The sequence below is a fragment of the Budorcas taxicolor genome, chromosome 23, assembly GCF_023091745.1.
Source record: "Budorcas taxicolor isolate Tak-1 chromosome 23, Takin1.1, whole genome shotgun sequence".
Lineage (NCBI taxonomy): Eukaryota > Metazoa > Chordata > Mammalia > Artiodactyla > Bovidae > Budorcas > Budorcas taxicolor.
Window position 1 is genome coordinate 36,905,812 of NC_068932.1, and position 15,200 is coordinate 36,921,011.

Below are 15,200 nucleotides of genomic sequence, written 5' to 3' on the forward strand. Positions count from 1 at the left end.
GGACCCGGTAAACTGAGCGGCGGCGGCCGGGCGCTGGGGTGGAGGCTGCGACCGGAGCCGGCCGGCCAGACGGAGCCCACGGCGGCCAGGGCGGGCAGCCGCAGACCACCCCGAGGTAAGGCCGACCCCGCTCCCCGCCCGCGGGACTCGGCGCTGGGGACCGATCGCCGCCCGGACGCGCGGGAGAGAGGGGCCCGGCCGAGGACAGGGGAAGCCCCCGGGGGCGCCACGCGCGGGGTTCCGAGGGGTCCCGGGACAGCGAGGTGCAGGACGCCTGGCGCGCGGGTGGCGCGCGGCCCTTTCCGAGCGCGCGGAGGGTGAGGTGGGCGCGGGCGGCGGAGCGCCGGCCGTGGCGGGGGATCGCGCCCCGACGGCGCTCGCGGGCGTTATTACCCCCGGAGCGCAGGTGCCGGTGAGAACGCGCTCGCCGCACGTGAGCCGAGGGGGGACGCCGGGGACCGTCTGGCGCCGCCAGGTGAGCCCCGCTCCCCGAGCGCCCCTCCGGCGGGCCGGGCCGGGCGAGCCCTGGGGTCGGGGGAGCCGGCGGCCCCTGACCCGCGCGCCGCGCCCGCAGCCGAGCCCAGGAACCATGGCCCTGAGCGAGCTGGCGCTGCTCCGCCGGCTGCAGGAGAGCCGGCACTCGCGGAAGCTCATCCTGTTCATCGTGTTCCTCGCGCTGCTGCTGGACAACATGCTGCTCACGGTTGTGGGTACGTACAGACCCGGCGTCCCAGTCCCCCGGCGCGCCCCGCTTACCCCGGCGCGGTGCGGGCAGGTTGGAGAGAATACGTTTTTCATAAAGACGTTCCCCGCCCAAGGCTGCCTCGCTTAGGCTAGTGGCCGAGTTCGCGGCTTCGTTTTCCTGGAGGTCCGGTCAAAAAAACGTGACATCAGATAAAACTAAGAACTTATGTTTCCTCCTGATAATTTCCTGCTTCCCCTTGTCACTTTCAACGCGATTTAAAAAAAATTTTTTTTAATATTCTGTGAAGGAAGAGCAATTTCCAGGATTCACAATAATATTATAATAATTATTACGCCCCCCCCCCGGAAAAAGGTGGATTAATTATGTGGTCTGTCACCTAAAGGAACAGGTCAGCATACCTCCCTCCATAGAAGGAAGGGACATGGACACATGTCAGGACTCCTATCAAGAGCAGTTTTAACTGTTGATTTTCATCTTTTTTGCTGTAATAGATTTTTGACCAGCTACATAATTGACATCCAGGTCTCTTAATTAGCCCCATGAACAACAGGTTTGGCACGCATATTTTCCTGAAAAATATCCCAATTTTTAATGAATAAAAAATGACTTTTTAAAGGGTCATTTCCCCTGTCTAAGTTTTTCTCTCTGGACAGTTTTCAGAGCATCAGAGAGTCAGGTTTTCACTTCCAGGAATATGGGAGCTTTGGGGCTCATCCCAGTAGAGTAACAAGGGCCTGTGTCCTCCTTTGTCTTGAATCCTCTGTTATACACATGCCCAAAGCTTCGATTACATCAGCTTTCTTTTCCTTTGTGAAAGTCGCAGGAAGTCTTGAATTTGTCAAGTTGTATGAAACATTGCTGCTTCCCCCTCAAGTAATAGAAAGATAAAGTGAGTCTAGTGCAGAATTTCCGAATTATTACTTCCTGCGGGTTAATTTTTTTTTTTTTCTCCAAGGCACATAATGAAATTTAGGTTTCTGTTTTCCTGATTCATTCACTTAAAGGTCTTTCTAGCCTCTTTCTGAGAAGCCCTGGTTGACCCCAGGTCAGCACAGACTAGATTTCAGATCGCATCTTGCTTTCCTTTCCTAAAATATTCCTATGAAGGAGCCCTGTAAGAAGCACAGGGAGCTCTGGGGCTGCTCAGGTCTGCTGGCCCTGAGAGCTCTCACAGCCTCTGGGGCTTTGTTCTCAGAGCTTGTTGTTGTTTAGTCCCTCAGTCGTGTCCGACTCTTTGCAGCCCCTTGGACTGCAGCCCACCAGCCTTCCCTGTCCTTCACCATCTCCTGGAATTTGCTAAAACTTAAGTCTGCTGAGTCAGTGATACCCTCTAATCATCTCATCCTCTGTCACCCCTTTCTCTTTCTGCCCTCAATCTTTCCCAGAGCTAAACAACATGAAATTGTTCAGTGTCGGTGCAGAGGTTCCCTTTCCTGAGGCAGACACGCCACTTCTCTGGGTCTCATTTAGCATTTGACAAGACCACAGGTTTGCTGGCTTTGGTTCCAGGGAGGCTTTCAGTGTAATCACCATTGTCCTGCTCTCATCCCCAGTCCCCATCATCCCGAGTTACTTGTACAGCATTGAGCATGAGAAAGATGCTCTAGAAATCCAGACCGCCAAGCCTGGGCTCACAGCCTCCGCCCCCGGAAGCTTTCAGAACATCTTCTCCTATTATGACAACTCCACCATGGTCACGGGGAACAACACCGACCACCTTCAGGGGGCGCTGGTGCACGAGGCCACCACGCAGCGCGTGGTCACTAACTCATCCTCGGCCCCTTCTGACTGTCCCAGTGAAGACAAAGACCTCCTGAATGAGAATGTGCAGGTCGGCCTGCTGTTTGCCTCGAAAGCCACTGTCCAGCTCCTCACCAACCCATTCATAGGACTGTTGACCAACAGGTAGGTTATATTGTTTCGGTCAAGGAGCTAAATATTCATAATATTGTTCCAGATCTTTTTGTTTCTCATTCATTGATCAGAGTCTGGAGATCCAAAGCTGGAGGGGAAATCCAGTCTCCTTCACCTTACGTTTCCATCTTGAGGCAGTCACGATTTCCCATTTGGTGCTGCTTTTCATTGCCACCGTGGCCATCATCGTGGGATTGTACGTGCCATGTGGCTTTCTCTTCTCTTCCACTTCTGGTCATGGACTTCCCAATAGACAGCCGAAGCGGTTTCCTTCAGGCTGGTGTGGTCAAGGCTCGTGTGGATGGCCAGGTGGGGAACGTGGCATGTGATCCATAGTCCTGCTGATAGAGGAAGCAGCTCGCTGACACCGAGGCCCTGGGCAGTGGACCTTCCCCTGCCACGTGCTGAGCTGTGTCCATGTGCACACCAACAAAGAGAATCTTTTTCCCCAGATAATTCAAGCTGCCCACATGAGCTTTATATTAATCCGGATGTTCTGGAGTCTTTTGAGACCCAGTTTTTCTGAATAATGGTTCACATGTCCATTGTTGGCGGCCATCCAGCTACTATTTATTCTTCTCCAGCTGAGGTGGTCCAGCTCTGCCCAGGACTTGGGGGCTGCAAGCACAGGACAGGGGGCTTGCAAAAGAGGGGAGGAGATGTCTGTTGCAAAGAGTGGGAGCTGGTAGAGTGAGCAGTGGTGGTGGGCTCCCATCTAAACAGTGTGACCCCAAAAGCAGAGATGTGAAAAACGGTGGAGGGGGGCGGTGCCCAGAGTCCTACCTGTGAAACAGGCTTAGACGCACAGAGACAAGGACCAGAGGTGGGAAAGAGAGCGAAAGAGGGGTCCAGAGGACTGAGGAGGGCAGGTCTGGGGGGCCTGGGTGGGGCTGCGCTGTGAGGAGCCCCACGTGCTAGATGACAGAGGAGTAGGCGCTTGTTGCAGGAGCACTTGGGAGCCACTAGAGATTCCAAAGCTAATTGAAGAGTCAGGGAAGGTAAAAAGTGAAAGTGTTAGTCACTCGGTCATGTCTGACTCTTTGCAACCCCATGGACTGTAGCCCACCAGGCTATTTCTGTCCATGATTTTTCCCAGACAAGAATACTGGAGTGGGTTGCCATTTCCTTCTCCAAGGCCCAGTCTTTTATTAAAATATTGCTAATCATATCAAGATGGTGACAATAGAGAGGGGCCCTGTGTGGCTGAGAGTGGGGCCAACTCTGGAGGGTTGGGGGCTCTATGAGGCAACAAGGCCTGGGGTGGTGGCAGGGGCTCAAAGCGGCCACAGCAGGCCTGCCTTCCTCCACACAAGCGATCCCCTGAAGCAAAGATTTCTGGTAGGGTACCCATGGTGAGTCAGATGGAAGTACCTTTTCTACCTCTGCGATGTGATTTTCTGGACTGGGTTTGCCATTGAATCCATTTTAACCCTCCCATGCCACATCCAGCCTGCAGGCTATGTGGCAGTGTTATCAGGCTACTGCATAAAATGGTAAGCAAATGAATGCAGGACGCTGGGTCCACTGGGAGCCCACCAAGAGGCACCATTATTAAGATAGCGTTCAGCATTTCTTCTATTCTTCAGGAGGAAAACCAAGCAGACCTCCGTGGTTTACAGGGTTTTCTTTCTTTTCTCACCCCTAAGAGCGCTCCTTAAAATGCATCTGGTATAATTACAGAAAACAGCTCAGGGTTTTGTATTCTGAGAAAGCAAACAGCTCAAATGCTATATGGGAAAATTCAGGACATTATTGTAATAACACCTTGCCAATCACTTGGACATGAATGTCACTAGCTGTACAGCGCAATACTTAGAAACTCAGCGGAAATGATGTGAGCGTTCCAATCTTCCAAATGTAAATGGCAAATGAAAAGCTTAAAAAAAAAATCCCATTCTCATTTCTAATGCTTTGCTTATGCCAAGGGGCAGGAGCTTGTTTAAAACCAGGGAGACTTTTGCCCTATTATATACTCCAAATACTTTGACATTGTAGCCACCTCAGCGGTAAAGAATCTGCCTGCAATACGGGAGCCACAAGAGATGCAGGTTCGATCCCTGGGTTGGGAAGATCCCCTGGAAGAGGGCATGGCAACTCACTCCAGTGTTCTTGCCTGGAGAATCCCATGGACAGAGGAGCCTGGCAGTGTTACAGTCCATGGGGTTGCAAAGAGTTGGATGCGACTTAGCATGCATGCATGCAAGGCTTGTGTTTGGGCCTCGTAAAAAAAAAATTATCTTCCAAGAGAAAACTAATTTCCTTTAGTGACCTGTGAAATTTAGTCTATTTGTATGGTGGAACTTGTCAAGAACAAAATTTTCCTCCCTAGCTGATTTCTCCCAGCTCTCCAGCAAATTTCAAAACAATCTTCATCTTCTAGCACTGCCTTGTAATGTGGAAATTGAAACAAATTTTAATATCAATGCAGGCAGGCAAAACAATTGAACAAACTCAGTTGTCCCTCCAACATGGTCATGATAAGTAATGTTTTCCAATATTTTCCAAGCCCAGTAGATATGAATTTGGGGACTTGCAGCATTTCTGGGCACTCTGTGGCTCTGCTCAGAGAAGTTATAAATATATTTCCGTTTACAGACTCTTCCCTTGTGAGCCATTGCAAATAGCCTTTTGATGTAATTTGTGCCAATCACATCCACAATTACCAACGAGATATGTGACTCACATTTTCAGGGTTGTAAAGAACTGAGTTTAAAATAGCATTTTACACTTGGTTAATATGTTTTTGATTAAAGAGTAGTTAAAACATGAAGCATCAGATCTTGAGGAAGCTTGAGCAAAAGCTTTGGGGGCTGTCTTAGTATTTTTATAGTAGTGGTCCCCAACCTTTTTGGCACCAGGCACCAGTTTTGTGGAAGACAGTTTTTCCACAGGTGGGGGGTGAGGGGTGCTTTGAGGATGATTCAGTGGCATAACATTTATTGCGCACTTTATTTCTGTTATTATTACATCAGCTCCAGCTCAGATCACCAGGCATTAGATCCTGAAGGATAGGATTCCTCAGTGACTCTGTGGAATGAAATTGCAACCACTCCAGTATTCTTGCCTGTAAAATCCCATGGACAGAGGAGCCTGGCTAGCTATAGTCCATGGGGTCACAAAACAATCAGACACAACTTAGCGACTAAACAATAACTCAGGAGGAGAAAGCATTTGTCCAGACTCTGGCTGATGTCTTCCTCTCTTCTGGTTCTTTCCACCAGCTTACTGTTAAAAACCAGTTTGTACCTTTAGTTACGGAATATAAATAATACAGGTAAAATCTGCCTTTTTTGCATCTCCTTGGGCTCTCCCTGGGTGCCCCAGGCTGAATGAGGAAAAGTCCAAACAGTGAGTTGTTGGATGCTATTTTTATTCAGTGGGAGGGAGTTTAGGAAAAATCAGCCTGATGTGAGGGACCTCGATCCTCACCCACCTCCCTGGTCTAGAAAATTATCTTTTTCCATCCCATGATGCACGCTGGCCTAGCCTCCCCGTGTCTGTGCAGTGCTTCTGACAGTGGGGAAAAAAGAGATCTCTTGCATCTCCAGAGATGTAGTAGGGAGCTTGGAGCCACTCATTTCTAAAGCTTCTTGCTGTAAACAGCACCCACTCTGAAATGAGACACCCAATGTCACACCCATCATAACCCGTTGAACCCCCATGTTACAGTCCAGCGCCCCATTGTTTGTGGTCACGATGCTGCCGTGTGAGTGGCTTTTGTGAGTGGGTGACAACAGGAAGCAGCCTCCTGTCTTTTGTTTTAAATATTGGGTAAGATCTCATGTCGAACCATGAAAATAAAATATGACGATTCTTGGGGAGTATTTAAATGCTCACTTGGCTGCTAGATGATACAAGTAATTCCCATTTCATTTCCTCTGTAGGTAGTATATTTTCACTGAATAATTTGTGACCAGATAGGGAACAAAGGACATTTTGACTATGGTGAGGGTGGTGATCACAGGTCCAGTAACACACTTTCCAAAGCCTGTGGGTGTGTGTCTTGACTTGATTGCCATCTTTGAGGCTTGTGTGACTTCTTTTCTAATTCCAGTTTAACTGTTCATTTCATGATTGCACTTGTAAGTGAAATGAATATGAGCAACAGCTGTTGTCATTTGGCCCAGTAAGTGGATTTTAGAGGTACCCACACATAAAAAGCATGTTCCAGGGAGGTACACAATGTGAAAAGCATCTTTACATTTCTCTCTTCCGTAAGTCAAGAACATGGCACCATGGTCTTCACTTGCTTAACATAAGGCTTCCGTAGTAGTTGTATCTTTAGACCCAAGATATTCCAAATGAACCCAACGGCTTGGGAAAGGGTTAACTCCAGGGCCGGGGGTAGGGAGAGCTCCCTCCTCAGCTTGTCGCTCTCAGTGGTCTGCTTTTTATCAAACCAGCGTCAGTGGCTTAATTTATTTCCATAGTTACCTAGTATATTTGAAAGCCAGGTATTCTTCCTCACAAATCTTAGCTCACATCTGAACGACAGGGAGAAAGCCACAGGGCATGAAATCCCCACCGAATCGACTGTGTGTTTTTGTGTTTTTGTGTTTTTTTTTTTTTCTCTAGCTTCAGGCAGTTGGTCTGAAGTGGGTTCTGTAGCAATAAGCAGTGACCTTTTCAAAAAGCGTCTCCATGGACAGGGAAATCAGCCATTCTGGGAAGGGATCTCCCATCCCAGACGTCGTGAGGATGGAAAGGGTGTGACAGAGTCTTTGCTTTGAAATCAGAACAAGCTGGCCGTGGATTTGGGTCCTTCCCATGGGAGCAGAGCCCTCATGTGATCTGTGCATCAAGGAACACCCGGGAGAGTAAGAAATTCAAGGCTCATGTAGCTCACTCCACACATGTTATAACTGAAAGAGACAGACCCAGGGGCTAAACCTAAGGATTTTCTTTTATTTATGAAATGGTTGACCACAAGCTTCCAAGTCCTATCGGACTTTTTGTGACCCCATGGACCATAGCCGGCCAAGTTCCTCTGCCCGTGGCATTTTCCAGGCAAGAATCCTGGAGTGGGTTGCCATTCCTTTCTCCAGGGGATCTCCCCGCTCCAGGGATGGACCCTGTGTCTCCTGCATACCACTGAGCCTCTAGGAAATGTAAAATACCTCTCTGTTCACTGCTGTTCACTGTTGAGGAGTGTGTGGAGATAGCTGGAAAGGGAGATGTCACCTCTTGTCTCCTCTGGGGCAGTTTGTTCGCTTCTCTGTCCCCTATTCTGCGTCCTTGCTTTTGTCACTTACCCAGAAGAGGGAACCGAGGCAGATCTTAGCAAGCCTGGGACAAGAGTTTACATAAGGTAAAGATAAACTAGTCCATAGCATAGAGAACAAGTATTGATTGCCAGTGATAATTTAGGAACATAATAGGGTTTCTCCACTGACTGTGTATGGATACATAATGCATATAACTTTTATTGCTTTGCACTCTTCTAGGAATCAAATATATGACTTTTACTCATTCCAATTGGATTAGCTGCTCCCTGATGCCCTGTGGAGATGACAGTGGGCCAGGATGACTCACGAGGGGGTGATAATGGGATGCTTGGGTAAAGGTTTGCTGCATCAGACATGGCTTGGCTCAGTATCACTTTAATTGAGATGGCATTGAATTGCTGCAGGAGGCCAAATCAGACATTTATGATTAATGTCAGTTGAGGTTCTGACCATTTAGGAGACATTGTGGGGAGGGAGAAAGGACAGTGGCCATCTGGCCACCACTCAGTGACCCTGGGGCCTTGGGCAGCTGTTCTGAGGCAGGTGTTCAGGGGGACAGGGCAGTCTGAGGGTGGAGAGCCAGGAGCTGCCCATTGGGCTGCATTTGCCTTGGGGCTGAGCTCCAGAGAAGGATGCTGCCCAGCACTTGCCACTGGGCAACCCTGCCAGTGGCTTGGCCAGTGTTGAAAGCGTAGGGCACACGAGTCTGGTAAGGAGAAGGAAGCAGCAGGATCCCAGTGATACCCAAAGCAGCTGGCTTGCTCTGCAGTTGTGGCTGAGTCACAGGCTCCACCTTTGAACCTTGACTTTCTCATCTAAGATAGGGGATTGGACTGGCCAGCCTTTGAGTTTCCTTCTAGCTTTGCCATTTGGTTTTCCAGTCATGCTTTATTAAAATCTGAAAGCAACTGAGAAACACAACAGTAGCTGCTGCATTTTTAGAGAAAAACACAACACCTGGTCTTGGTTAAAAGAATCGTCCATAAGTGTGCAGCCCTCTGGGTACCAAGCCACCTGGTATTAACAGGTACTGCGGACCCACGTTCCACGCACCCCGTGTGGACCACTGCTCCTGCGACTGGTGTCCCCCCCACCAAAGTGTATACTAGCAGGACCCGGCCTCATTGACACTCAAGATTATGCCCTCTGCCTTGAATTTGGGGCAAGTTACCTAAATCTCTTGAGCCTCCATGTGGCCATCTGAATATAGGGTTGGAGCCAGCTATCACGTGGAATTGTGATGGTCACAGCTGACTCTGCATGCTTGTTATCTCCGGGAGTGCTGGAGCCTCCTGGTAAGAAGGCACTCACACCAGCTGTGCCCTGCCAGGTGACCTTGATCAGTGGCTGGGCTGTCGACTGGATGTAATATTACTGGTTTTGCAATAGCTTTGACTTAAGTCAGTGGTTTTCCAAGCTGGATGTTGAAAGGGATAAGAAGCCTCTGTTCATTCCAGGGCAGTTGTGTGTTTGTTCTTCCCCCAGACATGCAATGTTGTTGTTCAGTTGCTCAGTCGTGTCCGACTCTTTGTGACCCCATGGACTGCAAGTGCCAGGCTTCCCTGTCCTTGACTAGCTCCCGGAGTTTGCTCAGACTCATGTCCATTGAGTTGGTGATGCCATCCAACCATCTCATCCTCTGTTGTCCCCTTCTCCTCCTGCCCTCAATTTTTCCCAGCATCAGGGTCTTTTCCAATGAGTCAGCTTTTTGCAGCAGGTGGCCAAAGTATTGGAGCTTCTCCTTCCAATGAATATTTATGATTGATTTCCTTTAGGGTTGACTGGTTTGATCTCTTTGCAGTCCAGGAGACTCTCAAAAGTCTTCTTCGGCACCACAGTTCAAAAGCATCAATTCTTTGGCGCTCAGCCTTCTTTATGGACATGTAATAGTTGCTGAGAAAATAAACTGCCTGTGACTTCTCTCTGAGCCCCCTGGAAGTTTCCTTCATCAGTTTCCATTAGTGCCGTGTTGGATCTGGTGTTGTGAGCAGGTTTCTTTTGCCTGCAGAAGTGAGAGCACAGAGCAGTCGGCTCGGGGCTGGTGGAGACGAGCAGCTGTCATTTGATGGTATCTGAACTGCAGTTCAGCACCTTGGTATCTTTCCTAGTTCACCAAATTGGCTTCAAAGCCTGCTTTATGAGTTACAAGCTCATTTCAGGTCACAGTAGAGGAGTCTTTGCATCAGTTAGTGGGGTGGTGATGGCCTGAGAATGCGAGGATTTTATGATGCTGTTTGTTTCCTGGATGCACATGAAACACTTAAAAATTGTATAAGTGGGACCAGAACTTTTAGAAGGTTCTGTTCAAAACCACATATGCCTTTTGGCTACCTGGGGAGGTTAGTAAAGTAAGTCTGCAAGGAGAAGGACTGGATGGAATGGCCCTGGATGGAATTAGCCCTAGGACATCAGACAAGTCAGTTTTTCATACCTCATCTGTAACATGTGGAAGTGGTCTCTCTGCTTTTATCACATCAGGGAGCTCATGGGTGGAAGTGCTTGGAGAATGGAGTGTAACCTTAGGTGAAGATATTGTTATGATTTTTCATTCCAGCCTTGAGTAGAAGAGCCCTCCCAGGCTGTATGACTGGTACTCAGGGCTCCTTGTTCCTCGTTGGGTTTCTCTCCAGGGTCTTGAGTCTGGGGCTGGAGGAAGATGAGGCCTGGAGATGCTCAGGGCTATTCTGGGCTGTGACACAGATCTTCTCTAGGGCTGTAGCTCAGCCAGTCCTGGCCCCTGCTTTTTTGTGATTTGTTCCTGGCAGAAAGGAGGCCAGGGGGCAGGAAGCTGCTTCACTGTCATGTGCCATCTATATGACAGGGATCAACCTGCTTGCTTAATCTGCAGAAACAGGTAGGGAAAACAGGAAGAGAATGAGGGATGAAGCAAAATTTCTGAAACATCTGTCATGTTCCAGGTGCCCTGGTAGCAGTTTAATAGCCATGTCATATCATACCCACTCCACCTCCCGGGTGGTACCAGTGGTAAAGAACCCACCCACCAGTGCAGGAGGCAGAAGAGATGTGGGTTCACTCCCCAGGTCAGGAAGATCCCCTAGAGAAGGGAATGGCAACCCACTCCAGTATTCTTGCCTGGAGAATCACATGGACAGAGGAGCCTGACGGGCTACAGTCCATGGGGTTGAAAAGAGTCGGACATGACTGAAGGGACTTAGCATTCCACCTATGGGAAGTGGGTGGTGGTCTCTCTTTGAGCCTCGAGGGAGTAGTTTGAGTAAAATGGCAAGGCCAGATGTCCAGCCAAGGGTGTGATACCCAGACATTGAGGTCTCCCCACCTCTCCTGTCTGCCTGGTGGCAGACCCCTGTGCTTTGTGGTCTTGTGGAGCAATTAGGATGTTGAAAGTTTTGTGCAGAAAACAAGGCCTGTATCAGGGTCAAGGTGAAGATAGATTTGGAAATGTCCTCATTTCCCGATGCCTTTTAGACGTACTGCAGTTGTGTCTGCTGCCCATGGAATCTCTTGATGACCTTTTACTAGAATCATTTGATTGCAGCCGTCCCTCTGGGGAAGCTCTAGCCAAGACTCTAATTAAAGAAAGTTTTACAGAATGCTGGAAACAGGGGCTGTGTATTTGAATGTGTTCTGGGTTACTTGCCAAGATTTTATTAACATTTATGCCAGAGAAATTTCCCCTCAGAGTGGCAGTCCCTAAATGTATTCACGTTCCAAGACAGTCAAACACCAAAAGGTCACGGAGGAAGCACCAACTATATGAATTTTTAGAAAAGTTGACCAGACGCTTATCCACCCGATCCCGAAGGCTAACAGGAGAAACTCAATAGAAAGGCTTAAATAAAGTACGGAGCAGTCACTAGGTTCTCTCTGTGGTTCTGTTTTGCAGAATTGGCTACCCAATTCCCATGTTTACAGGATTCTGCATCATGTTCATCTCAACAGTTAGTAAGTGTCTGACGTTTGCCTTCCGAGTTTGGGTCACCGGGTAGGCTCTGACCACCACCAGCTGGGAATTGAGAACACAGCTGGGATGGGGGTGGGGGTAGGTATGTTGGCAACAACTGCAGAAAGCAGTGAGGGTCTTCAGGGTGGGTGAGGTCTTCAGGGAACCAAAGCATGATGTGGTAAATCCAGAAGTACCCCCATCAGGTTAAGGGAGGCCTTTAGAAAGGTCCTGTTTGAGCAGATTTGGTCACCGTGCCAGCCGGGTCTACACTGACCGTGGCCTGGCCACTCTCTCCGCAGTGTTCGCCTTCTCCCGCAGCTACGCCTTCCTGCTGTTCGCCAGGTCCCTGCAGGGCATCGGTTCCTCCTGCTCCTCTGTAGCTGGTAGGTGTGGAACTGACTAAGTCTGTGCCCCAGGGGCTTTGGTCTATGGGAGGACCGGGCCCTGCCTTGGCTGGCGACCCTTTACAGAATGAGCTGGAATAATTCAGGCAATCAAGGTATCAGTGGTGGTGGGTGCTGGGTTTTTGGATGTTGTTTGACCTTGTTTTATTGGTCTGGCAGGTGTGGGAAGACCACAGTCTGGGCTGGGGGTGGGTGGGGTTGTGAGTCATGAAGATAATTCTGTTGCTTCCAGAGCTTGGCTGTCACCGTTTCTTTCCCTGATTAGGGATGGGCATGCTGGCCAGCGTGTACACAGATGACGAGGAGAGAGGCAACGCCATGGGGATTGCCCTGGGAGGCCTGGCCATGGGGGTCCTAGGTGGGTGAGGGCTGCCGTACAGGGAAGGGTCTATCCTCTGTTGGACACTGAGCCCCCTTTCACTGTGTCCTCTGTTTCCTCCCTGCTTTCATGGAGGCTTTGAAAAATGGGACGTGTCCTGACCTGGGCGGTCCTGGGCTCCCTAGTCCTCTCTCCCCGATCCAGATGAAAACGAGTCTTGAACAGGATGCTCTGCCAAGGTCCCTGCCCTAGAACATTCTCTGAGTTTCCATCCTGCCCGAGGACCTTCCCACTTTATGAGCCTGCCTCCCCGACTTGCCCTGGCTGAGCTCCCAGACCAGGAACAGGCACCTTCCCTGACAGATCCAGGTCATCTGCCTTCTCTGTACATTCCTGACCTTCATCTGGGGGCCCACAGTCCCCCCTGTCTGCTGCTTCGTAAGGACCCTGCAGTCCTCCCTGGCCCATTTTCCTATGCATGTTTGTGCCTGAGTCTTATTTCTCTCTGACCTTTGCCTGTGGGGTTTCCCTCATAGGCTTTTGCCCATATCTCAGGTGTAAAACCACTTAGAGGAGTTGCCAGGGTGGTTTAACACTCCTGAACAGAATATAGGGTGGTCCTTTTACATACTGTCTGGAACCAAGTAGAGGGGTTTCCCAGGTGACGCTCGTGGTAAAGAATCTGCCTGCCAACGTAGGAGACGCAGGAGAGGAGGGTTTGCTCTCAGGGTCAGGAAGATCCCCTGGAGTAGGAAATGGCAATCCACTTCAGCATTCTTGCCTGGGAAATCCCATGGATAGAGGAGCCTGGTGGGCTACAGTCCATGGGGACACGAAGAGTCAGACACAGCTGAGCAACTGAGGATGCATAGAGGGAGAAACACAAAGAAGATGGTTCTGGTCGAGGGGGTGGTTGGCAGTCCTGGGCCCGGTACCAGCCCCGCTCTGTCTTCCTCGCAGTGGGCCCCCCCTTTGGGAGCGTGCTGTACGAGTTTGTGGGGAAGACAGCTCCGTTCCTAGTCTTGGCTGCCCTGGTGCTCTTGGATGGAGGTGAGTGAGTGAGTCCCCTGGGACCCCTGGCTGTGATCTCGGGGACCTCGGGCTCAGCATCCTTGTGAGCAGGTGCTTGGGGCCACGCCTCTTCTTTTTCCTCCCATAGCTATTCAGCTCTTTGTGCTCCAGCCATCCCGGGTGCAGCCAGAGGTGAGCAGCAGGGCCAGGTGGGCACTGTGGTGGCCACGTGGCCTCTTCTAACTCCTGTTTTCCTGACAGAGCCAGAAGGGGACACCGCTCACCACCCTGCTGAGGGACCCATACATCCTCATCGCTGCAGGTGGGGCTCCCCCAGCACCCCGGCACTTCCCCATCAAGCGGGTGGGGGTGGGTGGCAAGGACCAGTGTTGGTTTTGCTGCTGGAAACATTACTGCTGCTGCTAAGTCGATTCAGTCCTGTCCGACTCTGTGTGACCCCATAGACGGCAGCCCACCAGGCTCCTCCGTCCATGGGATTCTCCAGGCAAGAACACTGGAGTGGGTTGCCATTGCCTTCTCCAATGCATGAAAGTGAAAAGTGAAAGTGAAGTCGCTCAGTCGTGTCCGACTCTTAGCGACCCCATGGGCTGCAGCCTACCAGGCTCCTCCGTCCATGGGATTTTCCAGGCAAGAGTACTGGAGTGGGGTGCCATTGCCTTCTCTGTGCTGGAAACGTTGGGCTGTAGAAAAACATAAAAGTCACAAAGAGGTCAGAAGAAATGTTTTTCTTCTGTCGTTGATTTCTGACACAGCCAAGCTCCTTTGTTGTTTTGCATTTGCGGCAAAGATGTCTGAGTCACAGAGATGACCTCCACGAGCATTGTTTGGGGCCAAGCTTGTTCGCTGTGTTTGTGTCAGCGGGCATCACTGTTTGGCCTTGAGCTTCCGGAATGGGTCCATGGGCTCCCTGCAGGCATCTTAGGTGGGTGGTCTGATTTCAACTTGGCATCTGGAGGGTGAAGGGGCGCCCCCTTTCTGCAGAGGGTATCCTGTAGCGGCCAGAAGACATCCTTTGTGTTCTTAGCAGAGAGAGGCTCAAAGGATGCCCTGGGGTGCTGTGGCTCTTGTGGGGGATAATGGGCTGTATCCATCCAAGTGACCATCCTCCCAGGACCATCCCTGTGACCTGGGCCTGGAACTGCCTCGTGAGGAACTAGTCTTATGTGGCCTGGGCCTGGACACAGTGGTCAGCAGCAGCCCTTGAGGTCAGGGGAGCCGTGCAGTGTGGGTTCCCTCCTGTTAGGGTTAGGTATGTCTAAGCAGGGGTCACAGACATGAAGGCTGATTTTTTTTAATATTTAAAAAATTTTATTGGAGTATAGTTGTTTTATAGTGTTGTATTAGTTTTTGTTGTGTAACAAAGCAAATCAGCTATATATATATATATATATATATATATATATATATATATATATATATATATATATATATACATATACACACACACACATATATATATCCCTCCTTTTTTGAATCAGGCTTGGCAACCCACTCCAGTATTCTTGCCTGGAGAATCCCCATGGACAGAGGAGCCTGGTAGGCTATAGTCCATGGGGTCACAAAAATTCAAACGTGACTGGGAGACTAAGCACATCCCTCCTTTTTTGGATTTTTCTTGCCACTTATGTCATCACAGAGCATTGAGTAGAGTTCTCTGTGGTATACAGTAGGTTCT

General features: G+C 49.9%; 1 protein-coding gene across 1 annotated transcript in view; it reads left to right on the forward strand.

The window, feature by feature from the left end:
• The first annotated feature begins 589 nt into the window (after positions 1-589).
• The window catches only part of SLC18A2 (solute carrier family 18 member A2), a 39,351-nt gene continuing 24,740 nt past the window's right edge, over positions 590-15,200 (forward strand). Inside the window, exons 1-8 of the mRNA XM_052660693.1 lie at positions 590-710; positions 2,260-2,611; positions 11,711-11,769; positions 12,070-12,153; positions 12,440-12,532; positions 13,454-13,543; positions 13,653-13,696; positions 13,766-13,826. Of these exons, the coding sequence (XP_052516653.1) occupies positions 590-710; positions 2,260-2,611; positions 11,711-11,769; positions 12,070-12,153; positions 12,440-12,532; positions 13,454-13,543; positions 13,653-13,696; positions 13,766-13,826 (904 nt within the window). The remainder of the gene's footprint in view (positions 711-2,259; positions 2,612-11,710; positions 11,770-12,069; positions 12,154-12,439; positions 12,533-13,453; positions 13,544-13,652; positions 13,697-13,765; positions 13,827-15,200) is intronic.